Source organism: Onychomys torridus, chromosome 1 (genome assembly GCF_903995425.1).
Source record: "Onychomys torridus chromosome 1, mOncTor1.1, whole genome shotgun sequence".
NCBI lineage: Eukaryota > Metazoa > Chordata > Mammalia > Rodentia > Cricetidae > Onychomys > Onychomys torridus.
Window position 1 is genome coordinate 155884132 of NC_050443.1, and position 27456 is coordinate 155911587.

The window sequence follows — 27456 nt, forward strand, 5'->3', positions numbered from 1 at the left end:
GCTTTCTCCCTAGTATGTATATGTTACTGGGTTCAGTTTGTTCCCTGCTTCCATGAGGACAGAGGGGCTGCCTCTCTCATTTGGTAAAGACACAAGAGTAGTTGCTTAAGAAAAATGTGTGAAGTGAAAACCCGAACCCAGGTCCTCTAGCTACCCAGTTTTCTCGTTTGCCCGATCAATCCTCTAGCAGCTGAAGATGGAATTCCAACGCATAAAATTTAAAGTCTCAATAGGAAAAAAAGTCAGGGAGTTTTTTCTATCAGTAGAAAAACCTTAGCAGAAACCGCCCAACTCAAGGTGTGGTCACGGCCGGAGGGCGTCAATCAAGAAAATGCCCCTTTGCCCCAAAGGCGAGTGAAGCCGCACAGGGCCGAGGCCACAGTGAGCAGCGCGCTACGACTTTCAATAGAAAACACGTGTAAAACCTCGGAGCCCGGCTGCGCACAGCTGTGTCCTTCAGGGCCCCGAGACAGAGATCCAGGAGTAGCAGCCCCCCTCCCGATCCCCATTGGATCGAAGAACACTGCATAGCCTCTGCCGGGCGTCGTGAGATCCAAGTCTTGCCTTGATTCCCGTCTGGAGCTGTTTCTGCCAGCATCGAGGGAAGTGGCGGAGTTTGTGGGTTCCCAGAGAAACAGTCTGGAGCACCTGCGGTCTTGCTGTAAGTACCCATCTGGGGCGTCAGCCAAAGGCTAGTGTCTTCTCCTTGGAGCTCTGAGCTACAGAGAGCCCCCCCCCCCCCCCCCGCGCACTAGGCAGTGTCACCGTTACCCCAAGGAGCGCAGCTTCCCGGGAGGTTGCTCGGGCGCCCGGAGGGGACCTCCTGGCCCGCAGAGTCCCATCGCTCCTCCAGGGGCCAGATGCTGCCTGTGTTTCTGCAGTGGCGCCTTCCCGTTGGGATCCGCGTTCCTGGCACATGCCTTGTGCTCATCTCTTCGACGGTCGCAGTCGCGTTCTGGTGCCTGGAGCGCCGGGTGGCCGCGGGACACCCGGGAGCAGGGTCCCTAGAGCGTCTCGGGGGCGGGAGCTGGGCCGGCGGGGGGCGGGTCGGGGCAGGGGCGGAGGCGAGTCCGGGGCCCCGCGCCATTGGCCGCAGGGCCTGGCGGCAGGAAGGGACCGGAGCGCGGCCCCACCCCGAGGCTGCCGGAGCCTATCGCCGGGAGCGCAGAGCGCAAATAAATGTAGCGCGGTGGCGCGGGCGGGCAGCTCTCTCCGAGGGGCTGCGGCACAGCCATGCAGTTCCCGCACCCGGGGCCCGCGGCTGCGCCCGCCGTGGGAGTGCCGCTGTACGCGCCCACGCCGCTGCTGCAGCCCGCTCACCCGACGCCCTTCTACATCGACGACATCCTGGGTCGTGGGCCTGCCGCGCCCACGCCCACCCCCACGCTGCCATCCCCCAACTCCTCCTTCACCAGCCTCGTGTCCTCCTACCGGACCCCGGTGTACGAGCCCACGCCGGTCCACCCCGCCTTCTCGCACCACCCCGCCGCCGCGCTGGCCGCCGCCTACGGCCCCGGTGGCTTCGGAGGCCCTCTGTACCCCTTCCCGCGGACGGTGAACGACTACACGCACGCCCTGCTCCGCCACGACCCGCTGGGTAAGGCGGCCGGGGTCTGCGGGGCCGAGCGCGGGCGTCCGTGGGGAAGGCGCCCCCGGCGGGTGGCAGCGCGCGGGAGGGGGCGGGGGCGGACGGGAGACGCAGGAGAAAGTTGCGGCGACAGCTCTGAGCGAGCGACTCGCGGGTGCGCGCGGGAACAGGAGGCGCGGGCTCCCCGGCTGCGGCGCGCTGCCGGAGCTGGGACGCTCGGCGGCGACTCTGATTGCTTTCCCTTGCACCTTGCAGACATCGGGGCGAGCGTAGTCGGGAGAGGCCTGGGACGCCCGGGGTAGTAGTGGAGGGCAGTCCTGGCCACGCGTGTCGCCTCGGGTGGGGCTCCCTTAGCGAGCGACACCGGGCAGAGGACGTCGGGGCGTCCCGAGCCTGGCCCCTGCAGCGCAGGGATAGCTGCCGGGCCGGGCGGTTCCTGGGCTGGGCTTGGTTCAACAAGCTTGTGCAGTGAAGGAGCCTGACCCTTTCCGTTCATACAGGAAATCTTGAGTTCTCGATAGGAGTAAATCTGGTTTCTGAAGCTGTTAAGTGTTTTCCTGGCTTCATGAAGCAGACCCTTCCCCCGGAGTAGTGCACGCTGCTGATTATTTTATCGACATCCTCAATACAGACAAATTCAGGAAACACTCGACGTCTGATAGCCAGGATCCGTTTTTCTGATATTGTTCATTTCCTCTGTGTGGGATGTGACTTTATGGCAGCTAAAATAACCAGTTGCTTCCTCTCTGCCTACCCCCCCCCCCCTTTGGAGGCTGTTTTGCACTAGTCTGAAGCCTGACGCAAGCAAAATCTCGAAAAAACAATGCCAGCTTTCAAAATGTTTAGGTATAGGCCTGAAGACAGAGGGACGGACATAAGGACGCACCGCCACCACTTTGGAGTAGGAAGGTGCAGACCCTGAACGGTTAGGAAGGGCGATGGAGACACATTGACTGTATGGGATTTTCCAGGCTGGTCCCCACAATGTTCCTAAGAAGAAATAAATAATCAACGGTGACAGGGTTCGGGCCTGAATCGCCTGCGCTATCTGAAACCCCAGAGTGAATAAGGGCTCACCAGGGTTTAAAGTCAACACTTTGGCAGTTTCACTGGGGACCTTGGAGACAATTAACATTTTAATGAATTAGCATTTTAATGTCAGCATTATTATGACGAAGCCTCCAGCGCTCCCCTCTTGTCACCGCTACCGGGATTCGGGGTGTGGGTGTTATAATTTTGTACTTAAAAGGTTATCATGTTTGTATTTTTAAATTTCAGTCTGTAGGGTGTGTGACCGGCCCCTACTCTATCCCCCTGTGGGGGCAGGAATGGTCCTGGGGCAAACATTTTTTACAGAACTGGCCATGGTTTCCTTGGGTTTCTGCTGGGCCTGAGCAGAAGGAAGCACTTTTTTTTTTTTGAGACCGACCAACAGGAAACACATTGACGGAAATGTTGCCATAGCCCACGGGGTGGCTTTAACTGGCCGCCCCCGCAGGCCGAGTGTGAAATCAGAGGAGGCCGAGGTGTGCTCCAGCCACGATTGGAGGCCCCACTCGAGGCCTAACACGAGCGCCCTGCGAGAGCTTCTGTGCAACCAGGCCTTGGGAAGTGTAACAACCCCGCTTCTCCCCTAAATGCTCACACTGGATCCTTTGCAAAAAGTTGTGTACACACAAGAGCTGGTCGGTTAAAGGAGATCGCGTTTTTTTGTTTTTGTTTTTTAAGCCCGGCAGGGGTTCGTTCGGGGTTGAGAAGATTTTTTTGCATTTAGCCACAGGTGTGGTGGTCGGGTCGTGTGGTGTCTTGAGCGTCCAGAGGTGGTCTGTGTGCTAAAACATTTTAGCTGACTTTGTGGGCATTGGTAGGGACTGTTGAATCCATCCATATGCCGGAGAATGTATGTGATGGGAACATGGGAACATGTTTGCTTTTTGGCCTCCCCCATTGTGTTACCTGGGACCAGGTAGGTCTGGGTATTGCCCAGGGCGCTCTAGGACCGTGGTTACCCGCCGTTCTTCTGGCCCACAGGCAAGCCCTTGCTCTGGAGCCCCTTCCTGCAACGGCCCCTGCACAAAAGGAAAGGCGGCCAAGTGAGGTTCTCCAACGACCAGACCATCGAACTGGAGAAGAAGTTCGAGACTCAGAAATACCTCTCCCCACCTGAGAGGAAGCGACTGGCCAAGATGTTGCAGCTGAGTGAGAGACAGGTCAACTCACTGGGTCCCACCACCCCAGCAGGTTTCTAGGGCTGAAGAAACCACTGTGCACCCTGGGCATGTTCCTTCCCAACTGCAAGGCCGGTCCTCCTCTTCTCCCCTCCTGCTCAGGCCCCTCGGGATTTGGGACTTTCTGTAAACTTGTTTTCTTTTCTGTAGGTCAAAACCTGGTTTCAGAATCGACGAGCTAAATGGAGGCGGCTGAAACAGGTATTGACAGGGCTCTGTTTCTATGGAAATAAATGTTTGTATCATGTTATCTAAATGCGGAGACCTGTTATGCGTTGTATGCAAAAGTCATTTGAAGAGACTGTTTAACCTCTTCACCTTGATTAAAAAGGCAAATAGTCCTGCTGAACTTCGGGATGAGTTGCTCAGGCGGCACTAATGTTAAAAGCACCTAATGCAGTTCCTATATCAATTATGCTAGGGTTTCACACACTGGCCAGCACACCCCTGGCTAATTGTTTTATAAACCCCATATGTTGTTTATCTCATTAACGCAGGGAAGATAAAGTAATTGACAGTAAATGACTTAAGTAGTTATCTTCGGGAGAAAATGGTTTCTTTTATTTACACAGCCATAATAAAACCAGGCAGGACTCAAGGGTAAACATAAAGACACAGACACCTTTAAGTCTTATTCGCACTTTTATGAAAAGGAAGAATTAAATATCAAAGAGTTTAAAAATTACTATCCATCTTTTGCCAGCTCTCAAAGTGAATATAGAACACATAAAGAAATCACCACGCCTATTTAAACTTCCTAAGAAGGCTTTCGATACCCTTGTTAAGAAATGTGATAAAGGAAAAAAGTGGAGGCTAACTCATCCTCCAAAGCAGCCCTGCTGCGGACAGAGAGCTGAAGTTTTGTTTTTGAAGTCCTGGGATGTTTCCAGTTATCTGACAACGCTGAATGACTCATCTGGCAGTGTTTTAAATAACAGGGTAGCTTGAAACAAAAGTTTGCTAAGTGGGAAAGTTAATGTAGATTTTAAATTGTATCGACCATACTTTATATTTAAAAAAAAAAAAAAGATGCTATCCCAAAGAACATTTTGAAACAGCAAAAAACTTTCTGTAGTTTTCTTATTCACAAGTATTTTCGGATTCCCTCTCATTGCTAACCTTGTACACCTTTTGCAAACTTGGTCACTAGAAAATTACAATGTTTCTTTATAATATATCCATATTAGCCACCCACAGGCTTAAACACGCACTGTCTGGACTTGATTCTTATTCAAAGGCTAGTTTCCCAGGAACTTTTAAAATAGTACTTTCTATGAAATATGGAATTTTTCCCCAGAAAAATTTGCCCAGATTTTAAGCAAATTGCAATCTCTTCATCAGTATTACTTGGTTCTGTGATTTTTCTTTGCCATGATTTAGTAATTTGGTACATAGTTATATGTGTATGTGTTCATAAATTTACTTCAGGAGACAAATGGAAAAGGATTTTCACAGCTTCTTAATTTAGTATATGTTTTTCATTTTCTTTTCCTAGGTGGGGCGGGGAGGGGGGCTTGGTCTTTTAAATTGCTACTGAAAACTCCGGGGTAGTATTTAAAGAATGAGGACTGTGCAGTCTGGACTGAACTGAGTTTGGTTTGGTTTTGTTTTGTGTTGTTTTTTTTTTTTTCTCCTTAACTGAAAATATTGAGGTCATATGTCTGTGTCATGTATAATATGTCTCTGATGTGATTTTTTTTCCCCTCTTCTTTCAAATGGGGAAAAGAATCACACAGGTGTCTTCTTAGGAGAGAGATTTTAGATATAAACAGTTGATAAACTAAACTTTGTAAGCATGCTAAAGGCTGGGGGAAAACCATTTTGATTTTTATGTCTTTGAGCTCACTGTCTGCATTTTCATTCTCTTCACCCAGGAGAACCCTCAAAGCAATAAAAAGGATGAGTTGGACAATTTGGACACTTCCTGTGACCGGGGCCAGGACTCGCCCAGTGCACAGAGTAAAGGTGCCTCTTTGGATAGTTCTCAGTGTTCACCTTCTCCAGCCTCTCGGGAAGACCCTGACTCCGAGATCTCAGAGGATTCTGACCAGGAAGTGGACATTGAGGGTGACAAAGGCTATTTTAATGCCGGATGATGGTCACCGGCGGAGATGCATTCAGAGACTGGACTTTCAAATAGTGTTTTGCTACAGACAAACTGGAAAACTCTATGGGAGAGAAAAAAGAATATCATTCTTCTAGTGTCCTGAAAATATTTGGTGTCCTAGCTAATTAACAAACATGAATTGAAACCTTAATTTTGACTTAACAGATGGTATATATACCAGTTTTAAGTTGTTTTGGTAGTGACTAAATGTATCCCCATTTTTAAAAAAGTGAATTATTTCTATTTATGAGAAGTAATTTGAATTTTTGTTTAAAACTTAAATTATAGCTTTAAAGGTTTTAATAGGCTGTTCTTGAAGGACTTATCCTCAATCTGTGGTTAATACTCTCAACTTCGAGGTGCACTTAGAAAGGGGAGGGGCCCACATTTGCGGCTCCTTGGGGCAATTTAAAAGGGCACGTCAACTCTTACATGACATCTTCCATTGCTGCCTTAACTCCAAAGCCTTTCCAGAGCACTTGGCTCCAGGCATGTGTTCTTATAAGCAAGATAGTTGATAAGATTCTCAAAATCTTGTTTTGCCCCGTCAGTGCCTGTCAAGGTATGGTACAGTCCCTATAGGCAGGGAGACCAATTCATTTGTGATTGAAGGTAATCCCATGTGAACTAGAAATAACAGGACAATTAAATGTAAGTAGATTGTAGATAGTGTGTTTTATAGAAACAATGTCTATAGCATGTATATAGAATTATTCACTGTAAAAACCCTGCCAAAACGATGTTTGTTTTTGTTTTATTTTTTTTTAAATTTTGAGTTAACTTGTTGTGACCCTGTTGGAGTTCTTTGGTTAAAAAAAATCTAAACACAGCACTTGAATTGCTTTGGGGTGTGTGTGTGTGTGTGTGTGTGTGTGTGTGTGTGTGTATGCACTCACACAGGGGTAGAGGTAGGGGGCTGAGGCCTCATGGGCAGTGGGGTGCCCATCTCCTGGAGTATGAATTTGAGTTTTCTTAGGGGTGTTAGCTGGGACAGGTATGTGTGTTGGGGACTGAGCAGGGCAGGTTGGGGTTGCCACTGAGCACCATCGATTGGTGTGTGCAGCTACCGTCCTTGACCAGCAAGAGTCAACAACAGTGCGTCATCCTCACCCCCCTTACCCCCCCTCCCCTCGGGAGCCAAGCTGCGCTCCGTGCAGTGTGGGGCAAGGCAGGCTTTGGAGGAGCAGATTTAGGAGGTCTGGGAACGTTAAAGCCAGCAGCCTAGGGAGGATTTGAGAGCCAGTGGCTGGAATGCTGGCGGGTGTGAGAGAGACCCGTGGGACGAGCACTCCACCTCATCCCCTGCACACAGGTTTCCCTGCCAGTGTCGGGTTGGGGACAGCAAGCAGAAGCAGGAAGCGTCAGAATGTCAGGAATCTGGCTTAGAAAAGGAGGTCCAGGATGGGGAATCCTGGGGAGACAGAGGAAGAGTACCCAACAGGTGGGTGTGGCCCTGGGTATTAACCTGCATCCAGCTACCTGTCTGGCAGAGTCCGGCTCTGACAGCCCTTCCACTGAGACCTGTTCAGGAGAAGCCAGAAATTTCTTTTAGCCTTGGCCTCCGTGGAGTCTTAGTTGCACAGTAAAGAGCCTGTTTCAGAATCGGTCCAAGGGAAGATGTCACTCTCCCGGACATCCAGGAGAAGACAGGTCTTTACACCCTGCCTCCTTAGCATCTGAGAAGGCCATGGGACTGCAGATGAATTAGGTTTCCAGAAAATACTGAGCACTGCTCCTGCAGAGGGAGTGCAAGGGTAGGTCTGGAAGTTTAAAGGTCTAGGTTGGAATTTTAGTTCTTGGTCTCAGAACTCTGAGAGAATGGCCCAGCTGAGCTCCATGACTCCCTCCAGGTCCCCCTAGACCCAGCTCAGTTCATGCGCTGCACTGTCCCTCCTTAACCATCTCCTCAGTGTTGGAGCCCAAAGGAGCCATCCAGTGGGAGAGTTTTGTTTCCAATCAGCTGCAGACTCCAAGCTCCAGACCTGCCTAACAGGTTACATCGAAGTTCAAAGGCCACAAGTCAGTCTGGTCTGAAAGTGGGACTGTCTGAATCCAAGTTCTGGAGAATGAGACATGTGTATGGAATTAAAATGACCCTGAAATCTCTGTGTTTCATTCCTGGCGATAACCTCTGGGTAATGTGTACTCTCGGGAGGAGCTGTATCATGAGTACTAGGCAGAGGGACAGCGGCTTCTGTATTGATTGACACTAGAAAAAAGCTAAGGGGTGAAGTCTTGTTTTAAAGTGGACAATTCGCTGAAAGCCTGCTGTTTTCCAATTGGAAGCTAGCCCAGGTTCCCTTCAAGTTGCTCATGTTCTGACTGTAAACACGTCCTTAAGCATTGAGAGTGTTGGTTGAAGGAGGTACAGCATTCCCAGGACACGGTTAGCATTAACTTTTTATAAAGTGCTCTGTTACAGGCTGCCAGTGGATGTTTACAGATTCTTCTAGACATTTTTCATTTGTTTACCCTTCGGCTATTTCATGGAGAAGCGGCATGTATGACCTTTATGGCACAGCTCCTGTCTTGTTTTTTAACTTTTTATCAGGAGATTCAACTTGAAAAACGGTTATCATTTAGCAGAAAGACAAACAGAAACGCACATTTTTGTAAGCAAAACGTTAATGATTGGGAGAATTGTCCTAATTTCGCCGTGACAGTGTGTGATTAATCCCCTGGGTCGTGTACTTATACTTTGAGTTATTCCGTTCATTGCTCTTTGATATCCGGAATCCTACCTAACTTAATAGGGTATTGATTCTGCTGGATGATGTACTTTGACTCTTTATACAACATCACTTTTAAGGATGACTAGCCTGTTGCGTACTATTTTATTTAGAGAACTATTGCGTAAGCTTTCTTTTTTCTTTTTATGGTTTTTCTCAGGGTGAAAGCTGATAAGACATCTTGTGGGAAAAGAGGAAACCATCACTGATAGTGAAAGTACCTATTCTCTTTCAACATTTCTGACAAGCTCTCTTGTTTATGGTTTTATCACTGTGAATATTCAGCTTGGTTAAGATGTGGACAGGATAAGGATTCAAGAAAACAACTACTTAGGTTTGGGGGAAGTGCCCTGAACTAGGGATGGAAGACACCATAATTTCCATGCTAGCCACACTGCCTTGAGGAAATAATTTCTCTTTAAAATCCAGTAATTCGTGATCCAGCAAATCTGTGACTGGAGGTTTTACACACACACACACACACACACACACACACACACACTGGAACACCAGTCACCCTGGATGCCATCATATGGTTAGGAGCTTGTTGCCTTGTGGTCAAAATAATCACATACTGTATTAACATTCACTTTTCATCCATTGAGTTTTTTTAAAACCCCAGGTGGACTCTGTAAGTGCCCAGTATAAGTTTCCTTCTCCTTCTTCTCCTCCTCCTCCTCCTCCTCCTCCTCCTCCTCCTCCTCCTCCTTCTTCTTCCTCTTCCTCCTCCTCCTCCTCCTCCTCCTCCTCCTCCTCCTCCTCCTCCTCCTCCTCCTCCTCCTCCTCCTCCTCCTTCTTTGTATTGTTAATCTAAACACAAAGCACTTGGCAGATTCCTTATCACAACTTCAAGGTCCACAGAGCCGCAGCGTCAGAGATAGCTGTAGAAACCAGCATGGAGGCGGGCAGGCAGGCAGGCAGGAGTGTCCTCCCTTGCTGCCTGGGGACCTGTATTCTAGCCTCCAGCCCTTTGACCGCCACACTCGGGAGGAGGCATGGGTACCTGGAGCCCAGTGACCACTATGGCCTGCCAGCCCAGGAGTCCAGGCTGCGGCCTGAGTCTTCAGAAGTTGAACACACACAAATCTCTTCAGACTGAGCCGTTGTAGGAAGAAGAACTTGGAGCTGGCGTTTCCTGTCTGTGCAGGACCATGACTCTGGAGCATCCGGCAGCCCCCGCGAGCTTTTCGAGGCTGCCGACAGTTTTCCTGCACAGCGCTTACCTTTTTTTTTTTTTTCCCGGAGGAGGAGGAGGAGGATGATGATTTTATTTATTTATTTATTTATTTATTTTGTCGGAACTGTGGACCGAACCCAGGGCCTTGGGCTTGCTAGGCAAGTGCTCTACCACTGAGCTAAATCCCCAGCCCCTCTTTTTCTTTTTTTTCTTTTTCTTTTTTGAGGAGTATTTAATGTTAATTTAGGGTGATTTTCCAGATGAAAACCGGTGAGGGTTGCTTTCAAGAAAGTTTAGTCAATGTGTTTTTACTAATCCTTTTTTAGGACCTCTTTTAATTTGAAAGAGGAGATTGCCATCACAAAACCAACACAACAATGAGAACAAACCCTTAAGATATGCAGATGAACAAGCACAGAAGAGTTAGCAGTAAAGGTCCCCCCTCCCAGTATTCACAAATACTTGTAGAGAGAGAGGCTTGTTGGGCCTGTCTCAACCTTTATATTTTTATATATTTTATAGCTTACTCATGTCTTTCCATCTTTCCTCACACTTTCTTTCCTGTCCTTATTCATTCTCCCCCACCCAGGATGCTTTGTACTTATTTAGCTTATTTTCCCATTAAGAACAGAAAATGAATAATCTCAACTGTTTGGAGGTCAGTGTAAGGGACAATGGTTTCTTGAACTTCGTCGGAGTGCTCTGCTTTCTGCTGAGGTGAGAATCCAACTTCCAGCCCAGTGGCTACAAGACTTTAGCTGTGAGAAGTCAGGGTAAGCAGCATCAGGACCTCACCAGAAGATTAAGAGCAGAGCTGAGAGAGTCTAGGCACTTGGCACCCCTGGGGCACATAGATGGATGCCTTAGAGAGGATGGGGCAGAGTCAACCTGGACTTCTAATTTGAAGAAAGGAAATGGGACGCTGGCCCCTAAAGAGGCTTGAACAAGGATTCAGGTCTGGAGGTGAAAGAGGTCAGGGAATACACAGGACTTTTATCATCAAAGGCTTTTGGATTTCAGGTTTGGGATAAGGGATTGTAGACCCGTATTGTCCTCTGCTGTTTGCTTTCCTATCTGCAGTTCCTCTACCTGGGGCTCCCTTCTGCTGGGTGACCTCATGGCTGTCTCCTTACATGCACCCCTAACCCAGCCATCCTCTGAATAGCCACAAAATCCTTTTCCTTATACCTTCCCGAAATTCCCTTTTCTCTATTTCACTTATCACCATAGGACACATTTTCAGGAGATTGAGGTAGGGAGGTTGCAAGTTTATGGCCTTTCTGGTCTACAGAATGAGTCCCAGGCCATCCTGGGTGACTTAGTGAGTCCTTGCCTCAAAAATAAAAAATAGAAGCTGAGCGGTGGTGCATTACTTTAATCCCAGCATTTGGGAGGCAAAGGTAGGCAGATCTCAGAGAGTTCAAGGCCAGCCTAATCTACAAAGCAAGTTCCAGGACAGCCAGGACTGTTATACAGAGAAACCCTGTCTTGACAAATAGTAGAAAGAGGGCTACAGGTGTACCCCAGTAGCACACTGAAGCCCTAGATCCATTCCTTAGCAACAGCAAATAAATAGTGTGTGTGTGTGTGTGTGTGTGAGAGAGAGAGAGAGAGAGAGAGAGACAGAGAGAGACAGAGAGAGACAGAGAGACAGAGAGAGACAGAGAGACAGAGAGAGACAGAGAGACGGAGAGACAGGCCCTGGAAGGCCATATAGATGAGATAGATGAGGCTGGGCTTCAACTCCTGATCTCCTGGCTGGGATGATAAGCAGGAGTCGCCAGGCCTGTCTCAGGATATATTTCACACTGAGTCATTGCTTCTGTGTCTCCTCACAGATATTGAATCTGTTGTATTCGGTGCTGTACTTTTCTACCCCAACACCTAACTGCAGGTTCAACAAACAGATGAACATACATTAGGTATGCTTTAAGGATTAGTAGTAGTAGTGGTGTTATTGTTACTATTTTGACAGAGTCTTCACTGTGTATCCCTGGATGTCCTGGAACTCACTCTGTAGACCAGGCTGGCTCAAACTCACAGAGAGCCACCTGCCTCTGCCTCCTGAGGGCTGGGATGAAAGGCGTGCGTCACCAAAAGCCGGCCTAACTATCGTGGACCGTCTTGAAGTGTTTCTGTCCTCACGACAGCACTGTGAGGTCATTCCTCCTGTAGTGTCATTGTTTTCCAGGTAGAGAAACTCACAGAGGAGTGAAGCTACGGTCCCATGTCCTCAGTCACTGCTGCAGTGAAAACCTCACAATCTGCTGAGTTGCCTTTCCTGGAGTCGTTCTCTCTCTCTCTTTCTTTTTTTGAGACGGGATTACTTGTAACTCAGGATGACCTTGAACCGCTGATCTTCCTGCCTTCACCTGCCACGTGCTAGGATTACAAGTATGAACCACCACACCTGTCTCTATTTATCAGACTACTGTACTGGAGGGGGGTTTCTTGTTGGTTGGTTTTTTTTTTTGAGACAGGGTTTCTCTGTGTAGCTTTGGAGCCTGTCCTGGAACTCACTCTGTGGATGAGGCTGGCCTTGAACTCACAGAGATCTGCCCGCCTCTGCCTCCTGAGTGCTGCACACATTTAGTTCTAGATTCTCTGTATACAAAAACAAACAAATAAGCAAAAAAAAAAAATTGGTATTTTTCTGAAGCTGGCTCGTTTTGCTTAGCATAACAATTTCCAGTTGTATCCATCTTCTTGCAAATTAATGATTTTTATCTTCCTTTACAGCTGTGTGAAATTCCACTGATACATGATATATCTTTCACAGCATTCAAGACTTGTCTGCCTCTAGGCCCATGTTTTTTTGTGTTCCAAACTGTTCAGTATATTTCGTTTGTGTCATCCATCGATGCGTGTTTTGCAGAGAACTCTAAACATTACGGTACAGTGGCTTCCTTCTATGACACCAACATCTGTACTTGGCATGTAGTAGGTTTTTAATAAATACGGCAGAATGAAAGTGAAAGCTGTGTGTCTTCCCCAAAAGAGAGGCATTCTCTCCCTCCCCAAGGCATTTCCCATTCTTGGGCCACAGGAAACACACTTCTCCTAGATGGCTCCAGGAACACAGCAGTTACTAATGGGTCCTGATGCTGGAGAGAGTCCCAGGCTTTTGAATGGGTGGGAGAGGACACGGAAGTCTGTAGAAGCTTAAATAAGTGTCCAGAGAGCCTTCCCCATTTTTACAGCATACATTTTAAGAGGAAGTGCTTCTGTGGTTTTTATTGGCTGTCTTTCCTTTCCAACGTGGCCATTCCATTCAAGGTCCAATTCACACTTCTCAATTTCAATCAAGAGTTTGATTGAAAATATATCAGTTAAAAAAAAAAAAAGATGCCCTTTGGGGCGGCCTGTTACTACTATTTGCTAGCATCACCATTTAGCAAATGGAAGCAGGAAACCCAAGTGTTTTTCAACAACTTCCAAAAGTATTTCACAAATTGCAGGGAATAGAAAGTATGTCTGTGTAAAGTTTCCGTTTTCCTTAGCTTCGAGTGGAAATCCACATTATGACACATTTTCCATTAATTGTAAATTAGACCAGGCTAGTTTAATTAATGTTTAAAAAATATCCCCTGAGTATAGGTTCAGCTGTCCAGAGGAAGTGGTTTCTTAGACACCTGCCTCCCATAATGGCTTGATGTTACGTAGGTGGAGGGAAAGAGGCAGCATGATGCTGTCTGGTGGTGTTTAGTTAAAGGAAGGTAAATTTGTTAGCTTCACCAAGCAATTAGTTGATCTCATTAAGGTCTTTAAAGTCACTGGAACACCATTTCTCCGGAAGCAGCTGCCTGTTGTTTAGATGTTATTTCAAGCATTAAGAAATACACAGTGGCCGGGCGGAGGTGGTGCACGCCTTTAATCCCAGCACTTGGGAGGCAGAGCCAGGCAATTTCTGTATGTTTGAGGCCAGCCTGGTCTACAGAGCAAGTTCCAGGACAGGCTCCAAAGCTACACAGAGAAACCCTGCTTGAAAAAACAAAACAAAAAGAAATACACAGTGCTAATGGTGACCAGTGAACTTAAGCCTACAATTCATTATTAACCATTCTGTCTGAACATGAGGTGCTAAAATACATTTTTATCTGCATAGTGTTTTATTTTTCAAGGAAAATTTTATTTGAAGTACATGTCTACAAGTTACATATTTTCTAATAATAAGTAAATTTTTAGTTAGATGTTTTTACCTGATTTTGGTCAAGGTCACTAGCCTAGGCTGCTGGCTAACTTATGTAGCTCAGGATGGTTTTCTTTCCTCTACCTCCCCAGTGCTTGGGGCTACACTGGGTTTATGTGGTGTTGGGTACTGAGCCCAGAGCGTCATGCATCCTGGCAAGATGTGTCCCACCAAACTACAGCCCATCCCTCACAATACTTGAAATAGTTTATCTAGGCATAAAAACTGTGCCACAAAATTGATAAGAAACACTTCACATTTTCCAATAAGACTAATATTTTAATGGTTTTATTAGCATGTACTAATTATACATAGTAATTATTTCATGTTGCCATACATGTACATAGTGTCTTTGATCATATGGAATCCCCATTACCCTCTCTTGATCCCCTCTCACTCCCGCTGATCCCCTTCCTTTGCCTAGCTAGCCTCTTCTACCTTCATGGCTTTCCCCCCATGACCAGTGAGTTTCATTTGGGTTACTCACAGAAGATTGGCTGGGGGGTTATTTATAAAAGGATGGGTACCTTACTAGTGGTTACACTAGTAAGAAAGAGAGTCTCTCCCTTTTCCACAAATAACTGGTAACAGCCCCAGAAGATGGTGCAGCCCCCTCAAACTCTACCCTTCCATAACAGGATGTTGATGGGTTCCACTTGTAGAGACCTTGTGCATGTAATCACAACTGCAAAATATGTGCACCAGACAGTCACTTTCCATCCTGTGTTGCTTTCAGCTCCCGGTAGATGCCCCCACTCTTACTTGCTCTGGCCTTGAACTTTCAAGGTTCATGACAATGTAGCATGTAAGGTGATGGTAAGTACTTCATTGATAGACCTTTTTAGTTGTTTCTTGCTGTTAGCCGTTATGAACAGTGACCATATGAACAAGCATTTATTTTGGTTTTTCGGGACAGGGTTTCTTTGTGTAGCCTTGGCTGTCCTGGAATTAGTTCTGTAGACCACATTGGCCTCGAACTCACAGAGACCCATCTGCCTCTGCCCGGAGTGCTGGGATTAAAGGCGTGTGTCGCTGCCACCTGGCCCAATTAATCTACTTTTATTTCGTTGCATGTGCTTCTCATTTTACATCTAATGATCTGTTGTCAAAACTCTGTCTACAACCAAGACACAGATATTTTCTCTTGAAGTGGTTCTGAAACAATAAAGATAGAATCATGTCAAACAATGAGTTGGTTTGGAAGAAAAATCTTATGTGTATTCACCGTTGTAAACAAATGTATTGAGTTAAATTATTTGGTGGTCCAGGTATTAACCATTGCTCCTAGGACTTCATCATCAACTCCCAGCTCCTCCTTCTTCCAAAGAGAGGGTGTCTCCCTTCATGGTTGTCACTTGTATTCCTAGAGACTTCAGGAGAGAGAAGTTTTTCCAAAGACGGTCAGACCACTTTGATGAACGTGCTCATTCATCCCTGGCTCATCAGTAGCTCAGAAATGAACTAAGGGGGTTGGGGATTTAGCTCAGTGGTAGAGCACTTGCCTAGCAAACGCAAGGCTCTGGGTTTAGTCCTCAGCTCTGGGGGGAAAAAATGAACTATGATGCCTGTCAAGGTGTTGGTCACTTTCCCAGTCCCAATGGAAGGCATGAGTGAAGGTTATCCCCACGAAGAGTCCTGTGAATTGACAGTGAACACTCAGCTTCCTAGAAGAAAATTAGGGAGGTTTCAACAGAAAACGAGAACGTAAATGCTCGTTAGGTGTCCTAGTTAGGGTTACTACTGCTGTGATGAAACACCATGACCAAAAGCAACTTGGGGAGGGAAGGGTTTATTCGGCTTATGCTACTGCATCCATAGGCCGTCATTGGAGGAAGTCAGGACAGGAACTCAAGCAGGGCAGGAACCTGGAGGCAGGAGCTGATGCAGAGGCCATGGAGGAACTGCCTACTGGCTTGCTGCCCCTGGCTAGCTCAGCCTGCTTCCTTATAGAACCCAGGACCGACGGCCCAGGGATGGAACCACCCACATGGACATTGTTTTCATCTGGGGCTCCCTCCTCTCAGATGACTCTAACCTGTGTCAAGCTGACAGAAAATGAGCCAGCTGACTAGTAAAAATGGCTACTTTTTTTTTTTTTTTTTACCTCAAATGGGAAAGTGCTTTTTGCACAGCTGCTGAATTTCCATTAACCACTGGAGTCACAGCGGCACCTGCCTTTGAAGGACAGCTTTCCATGAGAACTAGGCCAACTGTTTTTGGTGGCAGGCCTCTGGAAAAGGTGCTCCTCTCTCATCCTTCATGTGGGGAACTAAAGCTTGGGCCCTGGAGCCAGGCCTTCTGACTTCAGCGCCTATCATGCCACCGCGCTGCTGTTCTGTCATTTCCCCATTCTTCCTGGCAGCCAGTCTCCTCTACTGGACTTGACCCTTCCATTGAGAGGCAAAGTTTATGTCCAGGGAGGATGGTACAGTATATTTACCCTCCCCGACACCCATCGGCAGATAATGTCCATCTCTTGTAAAATTCTGGGTCCAGAGGTCCGGCCCCTTTTCCCACTTCAACTGAACAATCTTTTGTATTGGTGGGGGATCTTCAGCCCCTCACTCAGCAGCAGATGATCGAAGTCCGTCCCTGGGCCCAGGCCCCCACCTCTCTGTCAAGACAGACAAGCGCTATCTTGTCTTCATACCTGAGGATGAATCAGGTATGTCTTCTCCATTTTCTTTTCTTCTTCTTTTTTTTTTTTTTTTTTTTTCAGCGCTGAGGACCGAACTCAGGGCCTTGCGCTTGCTAGGCAAGTGCTCTACCGCTGAGCTAAATCCCCAACCCCAGTCTTCTTCATTTTCACACCTTGGCAGATGCTGCACAGTGGTTCTACCTTGGGGAGGAATGTCTCAGGTGTACCATCCACTTTCAGTCCTTTCCTGGTCACCAAGTAGAGCCTAGGGTGCTTTGAACAAGATGTCTCCCATAAGTCTCTGGCATTTAAATACCCGGTCTCCTGTTGGCAGCTCTTTAGAAAGAATTGGGTTTGGCTTGGTTCGAGAAGATGTGTCACTAGGGATGGGCTTTGAAGTTTCAAAAGCCCAGTGTGCTGTCTGCCTGCCGCTTGTAGAGGAGAGTTGAGCTCTCCGCTGTTCCTTCTGCCGGGCCTTTGCTCCTTTGTGTTGGAAGCTAATCTTGTGAAAGTCTTTGGTTTTGAGACAGGGTTTCACTACCGAGCTCTGGCTATCCTGTAACTCGCATGTAGACCAAGCTGGCCTGGAACTCATCACGGAGATTCTCTGGCACTAAAGGCACGTGCCACCACACCCAGCTACACTCTGAAGTCGTAAACTCAATTAAATGCTTTCTTTACAAGTTGCCAGTAGCCAGGGTGTTTTATCACAGGAATAGAGAAGTAGCTAAGAAGTAGGGTGTGGTGTATGCCTTTAATCCTAGCAATTAGGAGGAAGAGGCAGGCAGATCTTTGAGTTCGAGGTCAGCTTAGTCTACAAAGTGAGTTCCAGGACAGCCAGGGCTACCAAAAGACTAAATAAACAAACAAACAAACAAACAAAACAAAGCAACTTCCCCAGCCCCCAAAGAAAAGCAGCGAAGACAGAGGCCAACAGAAAGGCATGGCAAACAGATGGGATTTCCTCTTCAGTCTGGATGCCTGAAAATCTGTGTATTTCTAACCTAGTTTTAATATATTGATTATTTACTTACGTGTGGTATATGCATGTATACATTTTCACATGTGTACAAGTGTGTGTGTGTGTGTGTGTGTGTGTGTGTGTGTAGGCTGAGGTCCAGGTCAGATAGCTCCCCCTATGACTTTTGTTTGTTTGTTTTTCTAAACAGGGTTTTTCTCTGTAACAGCCCTGGTCAGCCTGGAACTCAGAGATCCACCTGCATCTGACTCCGGAGTGCCGGGATTTAAGGTGTGTGTCACCACCGCTGGGCCTACATTATTACTTTTAGGGACAGGCTTTTCTCCTGAACTTGGGGCTCACTAACTAGGCAAGACTAGCTGCTCGGCAAGCTCCTGGGACCCTCTTACCTCTGCCACCCCAGTGCCAGGATCATAGGAGTGTGCCACTGTGCCTGACTTTTTACGTTGGTGCTGGGGATTCAAACTCAGGTCCTCAAACTCACAGAGTGAGCACTTGACTGAGCAGATCTCCTCAGCCCCTTTACCCAGGTGTATGGTGATGATCTGTTCTCATTCTCTGCCCAAAGACAGTTGATTTGACTGTGTATCTTTGGAAGGGCTTGTTATGGTGTAGAATTTGGTTCCTTCGGTTCCTTGGCAGCTCAACTCTGACAGGCTCACAAAACACGGCTTTGTAAGCTATCCACCTTTCCTAGCTGTTAATGTGGAAGTAACATCCTTGTATGGCTTTTCAAAAGTCTGAATGGAAGATGAGCCTTAAGTTGCAAGCTTAGAAAAGTTTCCACAGAAACTGTGAAAAATGCACTAGCCTAAGCCAAGTGCAGTGGTACACGCCGATAGTCTTAGAGTCTGAGGCTGAGGCAGGGGGTTGTTTGAAATTACGAGTTGGAAGCTAGTTCAGGCAGGAAGTATGTAATCTCTTTCTCTCTCTGTATGTGTCTTCTTTAGAAACTCTGTGTGTGTGTGTGTGTGTGTGTGTGTGTGTGTGTGTGTGTGTGTGTGTGCGCGCGCGCGCACGTGCGCGAGTGCGTGCAGGTTAGTGGAGGACTTGTTGGAGTTCAGTTCTCACCTTTTACCATGTGGGTTCCAGGAATCAGTTGACTTAGCCACATCAACAAAACAGATCAAGTTAAGGTAGGGGAGGCTGGATAGTTGGGAGACTGGGGGAAAACAGCCCAGGTGGTCAGGCTTCCTGGTCTGAGTCATTTCACTGGTCCCAAGAACTGTCGCTTAAAATAATAAAGAAAGACAAGATTCAAAGAGTGTGGGATGGGAAATAAAGGATTTGGGGGCTTGAAGTAATCACAAGAAATTTGGCATATTTTCTTTTTTGGCTACCTATACAGTATATTACCACCTTACAGGCTTTGACAGCTCCATTAGAATAGAGAAATACATTTAATTTCATCTAATGCAGTGTTTCTAAAAATTTGCTTATGTAGAGCCCTTTATTTCTTTTAGAATTAATCTCCTGTGAAAACGGTCTTGGAAATAGAGGTCTAGAACCATGGTATTTTGTTTGCCCTGAGACTCTCCCAAGTCTTTGGGGTCACAAGGCATTGCTCTAGAAAAATGTATTTCTTTGGGATAATACCAGGATCCCTGGGAATTTTCCTAGAGCCCAAGGGCACCCTGAGGTCTGGCTGCTGGGTGGCACTTTGGAATGGCCTTAGTCAGTAGTAGTCAGTGACTCATCTTACTGCTGTGACTGCAAGGTGAAGTCACAACCCTGGCCTGGAAGTGTGAGCCTAACATGCCAAATGCTTGGAGGGTAGAGACAAGAGATCAGAAAGCTGGAGGCCTATCTAGACTGCAGAATGAGTTCAAGGTCACCACGAGTAACTTGGTAAAAGTCTTTTTTTCAGAACTTAAAAGTGCAGATGGTGTCTTTGGATGTCCATCAATGGCCCTGCAAATATGGAGCTGTGGGAGCTTTGACAGTTGGTGACAGTCTGACCCTCATGACCTCAGCATCTTTGGTCCCCAGGAAAGACACCGGAGCCCGTGTGCAGCTGCTGAGGACTTAGAGCTAGCCCAGGGAGGAGTGGTGGACACTTAGTTTCCTTTTACTTCTTCCTGGGCATAAGCGTAGGACTTTGCCTCTGAAGAAATAAGGTTGCTTTATGACAGAAAAAAAATGGCTGGGGCTTAGCCAGGCTTGGGAGAGGGAGAGGATGCTTAAATGAGTAGAATGCAAATTAGAAACCATAGGTCAAAATAAAATGTCTCTCAGTCTCTAGATCACCCATGGCTCTCCACTCCCACATGCCCCTTCCAACCTGTCTGAAATTGGTACCAAATTTCTTCTTGGTCTTTGTAGTTACAAATGACTTCGATGCTGTGGGTGGGGCCAACCCTATAGTTGATACTGTATCACACAGTGGGGCTGGATGGGAACCTTTTTTTTTTTTTTTTTTTTTTATAGCCTCTCTTGTGGTTGGAAAATATTCCTATGCCTCTTATTAAAAGCCCAGGCCCCAGTCAGTCCTACAGGTTTTTTGTTTGTTTGTTTGTTTTTTGTCGTCCCCCCCCTCCCCCGGAGCTGAGGACCAAACCCAGGGCCTTGCACTTGCTAGGCAAGCGCTCTACCACTGAGCTAAATCCCCAACCTATAGGTTTTAAGAGTGGACTTTGGATGCAGGCCCTCCAGACCCCAGAGGCATCCTTAGCTCTTCAAGCAGCTTTTGTATCTGTTGTTCCTGTTAGTTGTCCATAACAATGAGCAGAACAGCTCCCTAGGACTTGCATGCTAGTTCCCTGAGCTGCACAGCTCTTTGGTACCTGTTGATTGAGCCCGTTTGGGAAACGTGACACTGTGTCAGTGAGTATGCAGGCTTTTGAAAGTCATTTTCAGGAAGCGGGATTCATGGGTGAGGGTGAGCACTCTGCTGGTGGAGAGCTCGCCTCACACCATTGGAAGCGAGTTCAGTCCCCAGCCATGTATATAACCAAACCCGTAATTCTAGCATTTAGAAAGGAGAGCAAGAGGGTAAGAAGAAAAATCGGGATTTGTATTACCTAATAGCCCCACAAAATTGTCCTGTTAAGTACACAGGACCGGGACTGAGGACTATGGACTCCAGCCATGTGGTAAGTCCAGAGCTTGCCAATATCACCAATATCTGGTCCCAGGTTGTCTTAAGTCATTTCTCTTCCAATGCTCTTACGTAACAGGTCACCAGGAAATGGGCCTTGAACTTTGCCAGCTCAGCTGTTACTCAGTTGAACCAAATGCCCCACTTTTTCTTTTTAACTTTGAAAAAATCTGATTTTATTTTCTTAATCAGAAAGAAGGATATTTGTGTTAAGTTTAGAATTTTTAGCTTCCCACTGGTCTCTTAAACCACTTTTCTTCTTCAGTTTCTAGGACATAGACAATCAGCCTGTTGTCTGCTGTCGATGTTCTAAAAACTGAAAAAGAACAGTGCTCGGTTTGCTAGCACATGCTCATACGTGGACGGTGGAGGCAGGAGGATCAAGAATTCGAGGGCATTCTTGGCTACATAAGTGAGTTGAAGGCCAGCCTGGTCTATAGGAGACTCTATCTCAAAGACAAACAAACAAGCAAATAAACCAAAAAAAGAAAAAGGTGTCCGCAATCCGTGTGACAGTATCTACCTATACTGTGATATCACACACTTTTCGGGAAAGTAATAGCCAATGTTCATCAGGCATTGTCTGCACACCAGGTGCTGCTGGCCCAAACCTCTCTGCACTTCTGCTATTGGACTTCTAAAATATTCTATTTTATTTTATATGTGTGAGTGTTTCGCCTGTATGTGTTATCTGTGTACCGCCTGAATTCAGTGTCAGTGAAGGCCAGAAAGGATCACCTGGAACTGGAGTTACAGATGGTTGTGAGCTGATGTATGGGTGCTTGGAATGGAACTCAGGTCCTCTGCTCCTAACCCATGTCTCCAGCTCCTCTGCTATTGGACTTCGCAACAATCTTTTAAAGTAGTTTCCTTTGGATTTCATAGAGTAAGAAATTGGAATCCCAGAGCAGCTTCACTGCTCTCCTGAGATCATGCACTGATGCCTCAACCCAGGCAGGCTCACAGCAAGACTTGCTGCCTTGATTCTTGTCTGCATTACCCTTTTGTCAGCAGTTTGGAGATACTGAACACATACTTCTTGAGTGCGTCAGACAGGAGAATCCTGCTGTGTTTTAAGGATGTTTAAGGGGCAGCTCTTCCTCTTGAAGACTTAGATATTAACCAATGAGTACATTAAAGATGTCCTACCGGGCGGTGGTGGTGCAAGCCTGTAATCCCAGCACTTGGGAGGCAGAGGCAGAGGCAGGTGGATCTCTATGAGTTCGAGGCCAGCCTGGTCTACAGAGCTAGTCCAGGACAGGCTCCAAAGCTACAGAGAAACCTTGTCTTGAAAAACAAAAAACAAACAAACAAAAAGATGTCCCAAGGCATACACATTGGAGGCATACAAACACAGGACAGTCAATGGCAGGCAAGAAGCAGTGACTTCCTGGAAGAGGTAGCATTTATAATCCCCTTAAATGACAATTGATGTGCATCTGTGGAGAGAAGAGAAGGGCAGTTCCCAGAAGCCAGTGAGGGTAGGTGTGTGTTCTACAGCCCTACCTTCCTGAACTTACCTGATCTTGGAAGCTAATGAGAGCTATTCCCTATAGGCTGTAAAGCTTCATCTGTGGACCTCAGTTCCCAAACTGTTGTTATTTTATTTTATTTTTTGGAGACAATGTTCTGTTGCGTAGCTGGCCCAGACCTCTTTATGTAGTCCAGGCTGGCCTCTAGCTCCTGGTGTCTAATGCATCTGAAGAGCATCAGAAGGGGCTGGCTGGGACACCCTCACTCTTGGGCTTCCTGAGGCGTTTCTGAGGCCGCCATCCAGCACTTGTCTGGGACACAGGCGAAAGCAGCCTTGCCAGGACTGCACTTCAGTCAAATGATTAAAACGGGTTGAACCACTTCAGCTCCCTAGACAGTTTGTAAAGGAAATGAGCTCAGAGGATGAACTTCAGCGCCATGGCGAGGGGCTACTGTAATTGAACAAATGAGTTGTTTATCAGCTTTCTATCTGCCCCTAACAAAATGATGTGAAATGAGGCATTAAACCCCCGGTGTTTTAAAAAGGATGACAAACACTAGCTAATTTACTGGAGTAGAACATATTGAGCCAAATGTTTAGTTTTGCATTAAATCTATATCTGGCATTTTCATTAAAAGGGCCAAAATGTAGACTTTATTGATGTTTCAGTGCCCATTTCCAGATTAATGCTTAACGTTGAGAACTGGGCATGAAATGGCAAATGTATCTGCAAACACATCCAAAGGGGCAGCTAAGTGCTGTGTGCGCACTCCCAGCCAACCTTGCTGAGGCTGCGGAGTGTTATTGCAGGGCTTATTTGGCTGCCCTTGCATCAGCTGGGCTAGGTAATATCCCTGATTGCTTAGTTAAATATCCTTCCAGATAGAGGGAAAGCATGCAACAAATTAGGGGGCCGTATCATTTTTGTGTAATGAACAATTAAGTCATAATATAATTCTTGATTCATAATTGATACTCCCAGGACAGTTTGGTCAGTATCTTCTTAAAAAATGGAACTAAAACTAAAATGAAGTTCGTCCCATTGTGAGGTAATAACTTTTATTTTTCATAACCTTGAATCTTAACTAACAACTGTGTTCCTTATATTTGTACATTCAAATGGCCAAGGAGTCCTACTGTAAGTCAACTCTGTTTGACTCAGGCTAAGCCCCTCAAACTTAAATCTTCTGTGGATAAATACAGGTCAAAATGTGGATACTGGTACTTCTTCTCCAAAATGTCAGCATTATTCCCACGTGTGGCCCTCAGTTCTCTACTGATTAGGTGAGCAAGTTGCCCCTAGGTGCCTTCTTTGGCCAGTCTGCTGTGTTCCACATTTCCTGGGATGCAGTGACATTTGCTCAGGAATACTGTTCAAGTTGTTGCTGACTACCTGACACAGGTCCCACTCGATACCAGTGAGTGAGGAAACTTGATGGGCACGCAGAGAACTGTCGATCCTCGGGGTTAAGGAGAAAGTGAGCTGGCTGGCAGTGGCTGTTTCCCTAGGCTGCTGGCCACCTAGTTTCTGCTCGTGCCCATCTCTCCCTCTGATTAAGAAGGCAAGTGGGTACCAAAACACCTGGGTGTTCTTTTTCTCTCTCCCTCTTCCTCCTTCCCTCCTTCCTTCCTTCTATCCCTGCCTACACTGGGGACCAAACTCAAGGCCTCTTGCATGCTAGCCAAGCCAAGCGCTCAAACACTGAGCTACATCACCAGCTCCTTAAAGTCTGGCTTTCCTTAAACAGTCTGGCTTTTTTTTTTTTAGTTTTGAGCCAAGTAGCAGAAGCTGGCTTTGAACGTTCTATACAGTCCAACATGACCTTGAAGTCTGGTCCTCTTGTCTCTACCTCCTGAGTGCTGGGATTAAAGGTGTGCAACACCACATTTGGCACCAACAATTAGGAGTGTTTGCTGTTCCATTACCTCATTCTCATCAAAAGATGTGACCATGTAGGTATAAGAGAAGCTAGCTGAGCCACCGCCTGTGGAGGGAAGAGAGGCATGAGACCTGGACACTTTCTGCAGCCATCTGGAGAAGTCAACAGTTTCCAGGGAAGGTCCCCCGGAAGCACATTTTTGTGGGCCATGGTTTGGGACACACAGATTCAGTTAAGTGTGTGTGTGTGGGGGGGAGGGTAATATGTAGCTGTCTCTTCTGTGCCAATTACTCAGAAACTGGGGAAATAACCACAGATTGTTTACAGCACATTTGGAAATTGAGAAGCGTCTTTCATTTTCACCTTGTCAATATTTTGACCGGGCACGGTCACTGTCTTTTCACATAAGAACAGGTGGTCAGCTGGGTTCCAGGGTATAAGTCTGAGGGGCCGCCTCTGGTGAACATTCTTGATGGTGGCATAGTCACATGGCAAGAGACAGGGGCCATATATATTAACAACAGCTTTTGTTTTGTTTTCCCTTTGCTGTGTTGTTGTTGTTGTTCTGACAGGGGCTCTTGTAGTCAAGGCTGAGGCTAACTCTGACTCTTCTGCCTCCACTTCCTGAGTGCTGGGATTCAGGAGTATGCCACCATGCCCAGTTTATGCAGTACTCAGCCTCTTACTATTTTTTTCTTTAAGAGTATCATTTATTGTCGGGCAGTGGTGGCACACACCTGTAATCCACCATTGCCTGGCTTAGATGTTATTCTTTACAAATGGTTTGTGCTAACCCTAGCAGGCATGATCTGGGTCAAAATGGGAAAGTGGCCGGGTGGGGGTGGCGCGCACCTGTAATCCCAGCACCCGGGAGGCAGAGGCAGGTGGAGCTCTGTGAGTTCGAGGCCAGCCTGGTCTACAGAGCTAATCCAGGAAAGGCTCCAAAGCTACAGAGAAGCTGTCTTGAAAAACCAAAAAAAAAAAAAAAAAAAAAAAAAGGGAAAGTGACAGGTGCCCTTTCAGGGCCCTCCCCTCATCCCTTTGAGATCCAAGTTCTTCAGCCCTCTAGGACCTCAGGAGCCCAAATTTCCAAGGCTCCCCAAATTCTTGTATAGCCAGGTTGACCTGTGATAAAAACAGCTCATGGTAGCTTAATTTTTATTCTTGGTTCTAAGCACAGACTCAGTGGTACATCTCAGACCCATGACTGAGTGAGGAGGCTACTGGAAGACAAAGGTCATATACCACCCTTCAAACTACCCAGGCATCTTAGGGTTTTATTGCTGTGATGAGACATCATGGCCATGGCAATTCTTATGAAGGAAAACATTTAACTGGGGCTGCCTTACAGCTTGAGGTTTAGTTCATTAGTGTCATGGTGGGAAGCATGGTGCACACAGACAGACATAGTGCTGGAGAGGTAGCTGAGAGTTCTACAACTGGATCTGAGGGCACCAGGAAGATACAGTGAGCCACTAGGCCTGGCTTGAGCTTCAGAAACCTCAAGGCTCCTCTTCCCCCCACGCCCAGTGACACAGTTCCTCCAACAACACCACACATACTCCAACGAGACCACCCCTCCAATAATGCCACTCCCTATGAGTCTATGGGGGCCATTTTCATGCAAATCACCACACTAGTAATGGTTAGTTTTCATTGTCAACTTCATACAACCTAGAGTCACTGGGGAAGGGAGTCTCAATGGGGGGTTGTCTACATTGTGTTGGCCTGTGGGCATGTCTGTGGGAGGTTATCTTAGTTCACTGATGTGGGAACACCAAGCCCAGTGTGGGTGGTACCACTCATTAGGCAGGGGGTTCCCAAAGCAGGTGCATGCGCAGGCAGAATGGAGAAATCAAGCTGAGAACAAGCAGGCAAAGTGCATTTCTTTCTCTCCCTTTGTTCTTGACTGTGGATGGGGTGTGGCCAGCTGTTTGAAGTTCCTGCCTTGACTTCTCCCCAATGATGGACTATAACCAGGAATTGTAAAGTGAAATAAACCCATTTCTCCCCGAGGTGGCTTTTTAATCTCCCCAACTCCAGTTTTCTTTACATCATATAACTTACAAAATAAGTTCATCATCAGAGAGAACTTTACATGATTACTATAAGTGAGAAACCAGTATGACTCATCGTAAACAGAAAACAATCATGGAAAAAGAAGCAACATTCCTACTCTCTAGCTCATTCCCTACGAAGCACTGGGGTAGGCTGGGAGCAATGTGTCTGGCTGGGGTCCTGGCCGCTAGGGAGGCTGAGGTGGGAGAATCATGTATTTTGTTTCTAGGAGTTTGAGATCAGCACATGGGTGGGTCTCATGGAGTGAACTCTGAGATAGAGAAATGTTTCCTCTTTGTTATAAAATAGTGGGGTGCTGGACTCAACAGCACATACACACAAATTAGAAGATGACCATGGCCCCTGTGCAAGATGACCTGAAAATTTATGAAGTGTTCCCTCCTTCTGTTTTTGATTCAGGGTCTGGCCTTGAACTCCATATGTAGCTAGAGAGGACCTTGAATTCCTGATCCTCCTGTTCCTAACTTGTTGGATGACAGGTGTGAGCCACCACAACATCAACACTTAAATGGACTTAAATACTCATAAGCACCAAACTCAGGTGTTTCTCCATTGACTTAATCCAAAGGGACCAGAACCCCAAGAGGTAGTGACCCTTTGATTTGCCATTAGTAAATGCTCACAGAGATCCATTATTCCACAAGTGGCCACATGGCCAAGCGCTAGACCCCTGAGGACAGTCCTTCAGTCAGACTGCTCAAATCTCTCCTGCCTTACTCCAAAGTCCAAGCCACTTCCTCCCTTACTGATTTTGGTTTCTTAGATTCTCTCCCGGAGCTCTTCTTTGTCTCATAGGCCTGTGGAATCCACCTCGCCCGCCATTATTCAGATCTACACAGAGGCAAATTTTGATGGCATTCTTCCTAATTCCTGACTCCAAAGACTCCCCTCATGTTCACTTCAGGGATGGATGAGCAAACTGGCCTCACAGGCTGTTGCAAGGATTAAATGATTGGAAGAGAGAGAGAGAGAGCATCTTGCATGATGGACGAAAGTGCTCAGTAAGAAGTGTGGGGAACCACTGAGGCGCTATGTCTGACCTCAGTGCCAACTCCTTTCAAAGGCTCGGTTCCTTTAACACATTTTTTATTACGTTAGTTATTTGTGTGTGTGTGAACATGCGTGCATATGTGTGAGCATGTGCATGCCACGGTACAGTGTGGAGGTCAGAGGATAATCTTTGCAAGTGAGTTTTCCTGTTTCCTCCATCCTGTGGGTTCCCAGGATTGAACTCAGAGGTTAGGCTTGATGTCGATAGCGTTTTTTACCAGCCGAGTCATCTCACCAGCCT

At 46.8% G+C, this 27456-nt stretch overlaps 1 protein-coding gene across 1 annotated transcript; it reads left to right on the forward strand.

Annotated features, from left to right (window-relative positions):
* Positions 1 to 1198: 1198 nt before the first annotated feature.
* Positions 1199 to 6708, forward strand: Hhex (hematopoietically expressed homeobox). The gene is made up of 4 exons (XM_036199536.1): positions 1199 to 1597; positions 3620 to 3798; positions 3967 to 4017; positions 5691 to 6708. The coding sequence occupies exons 1-4, from the start codon at positions 1234 to 1236 to the stop codon at positions 5910 to 5912; spliced, it is 816 nt and encodes a 271-aa protein (XP_036055429.1). The 5' UTR covers positions 1199 to 1233; the 3' UTR covers positions 5913 to 6708.
* Positions 6709 to 27456: the final 20748 nt, after the last annotated feature.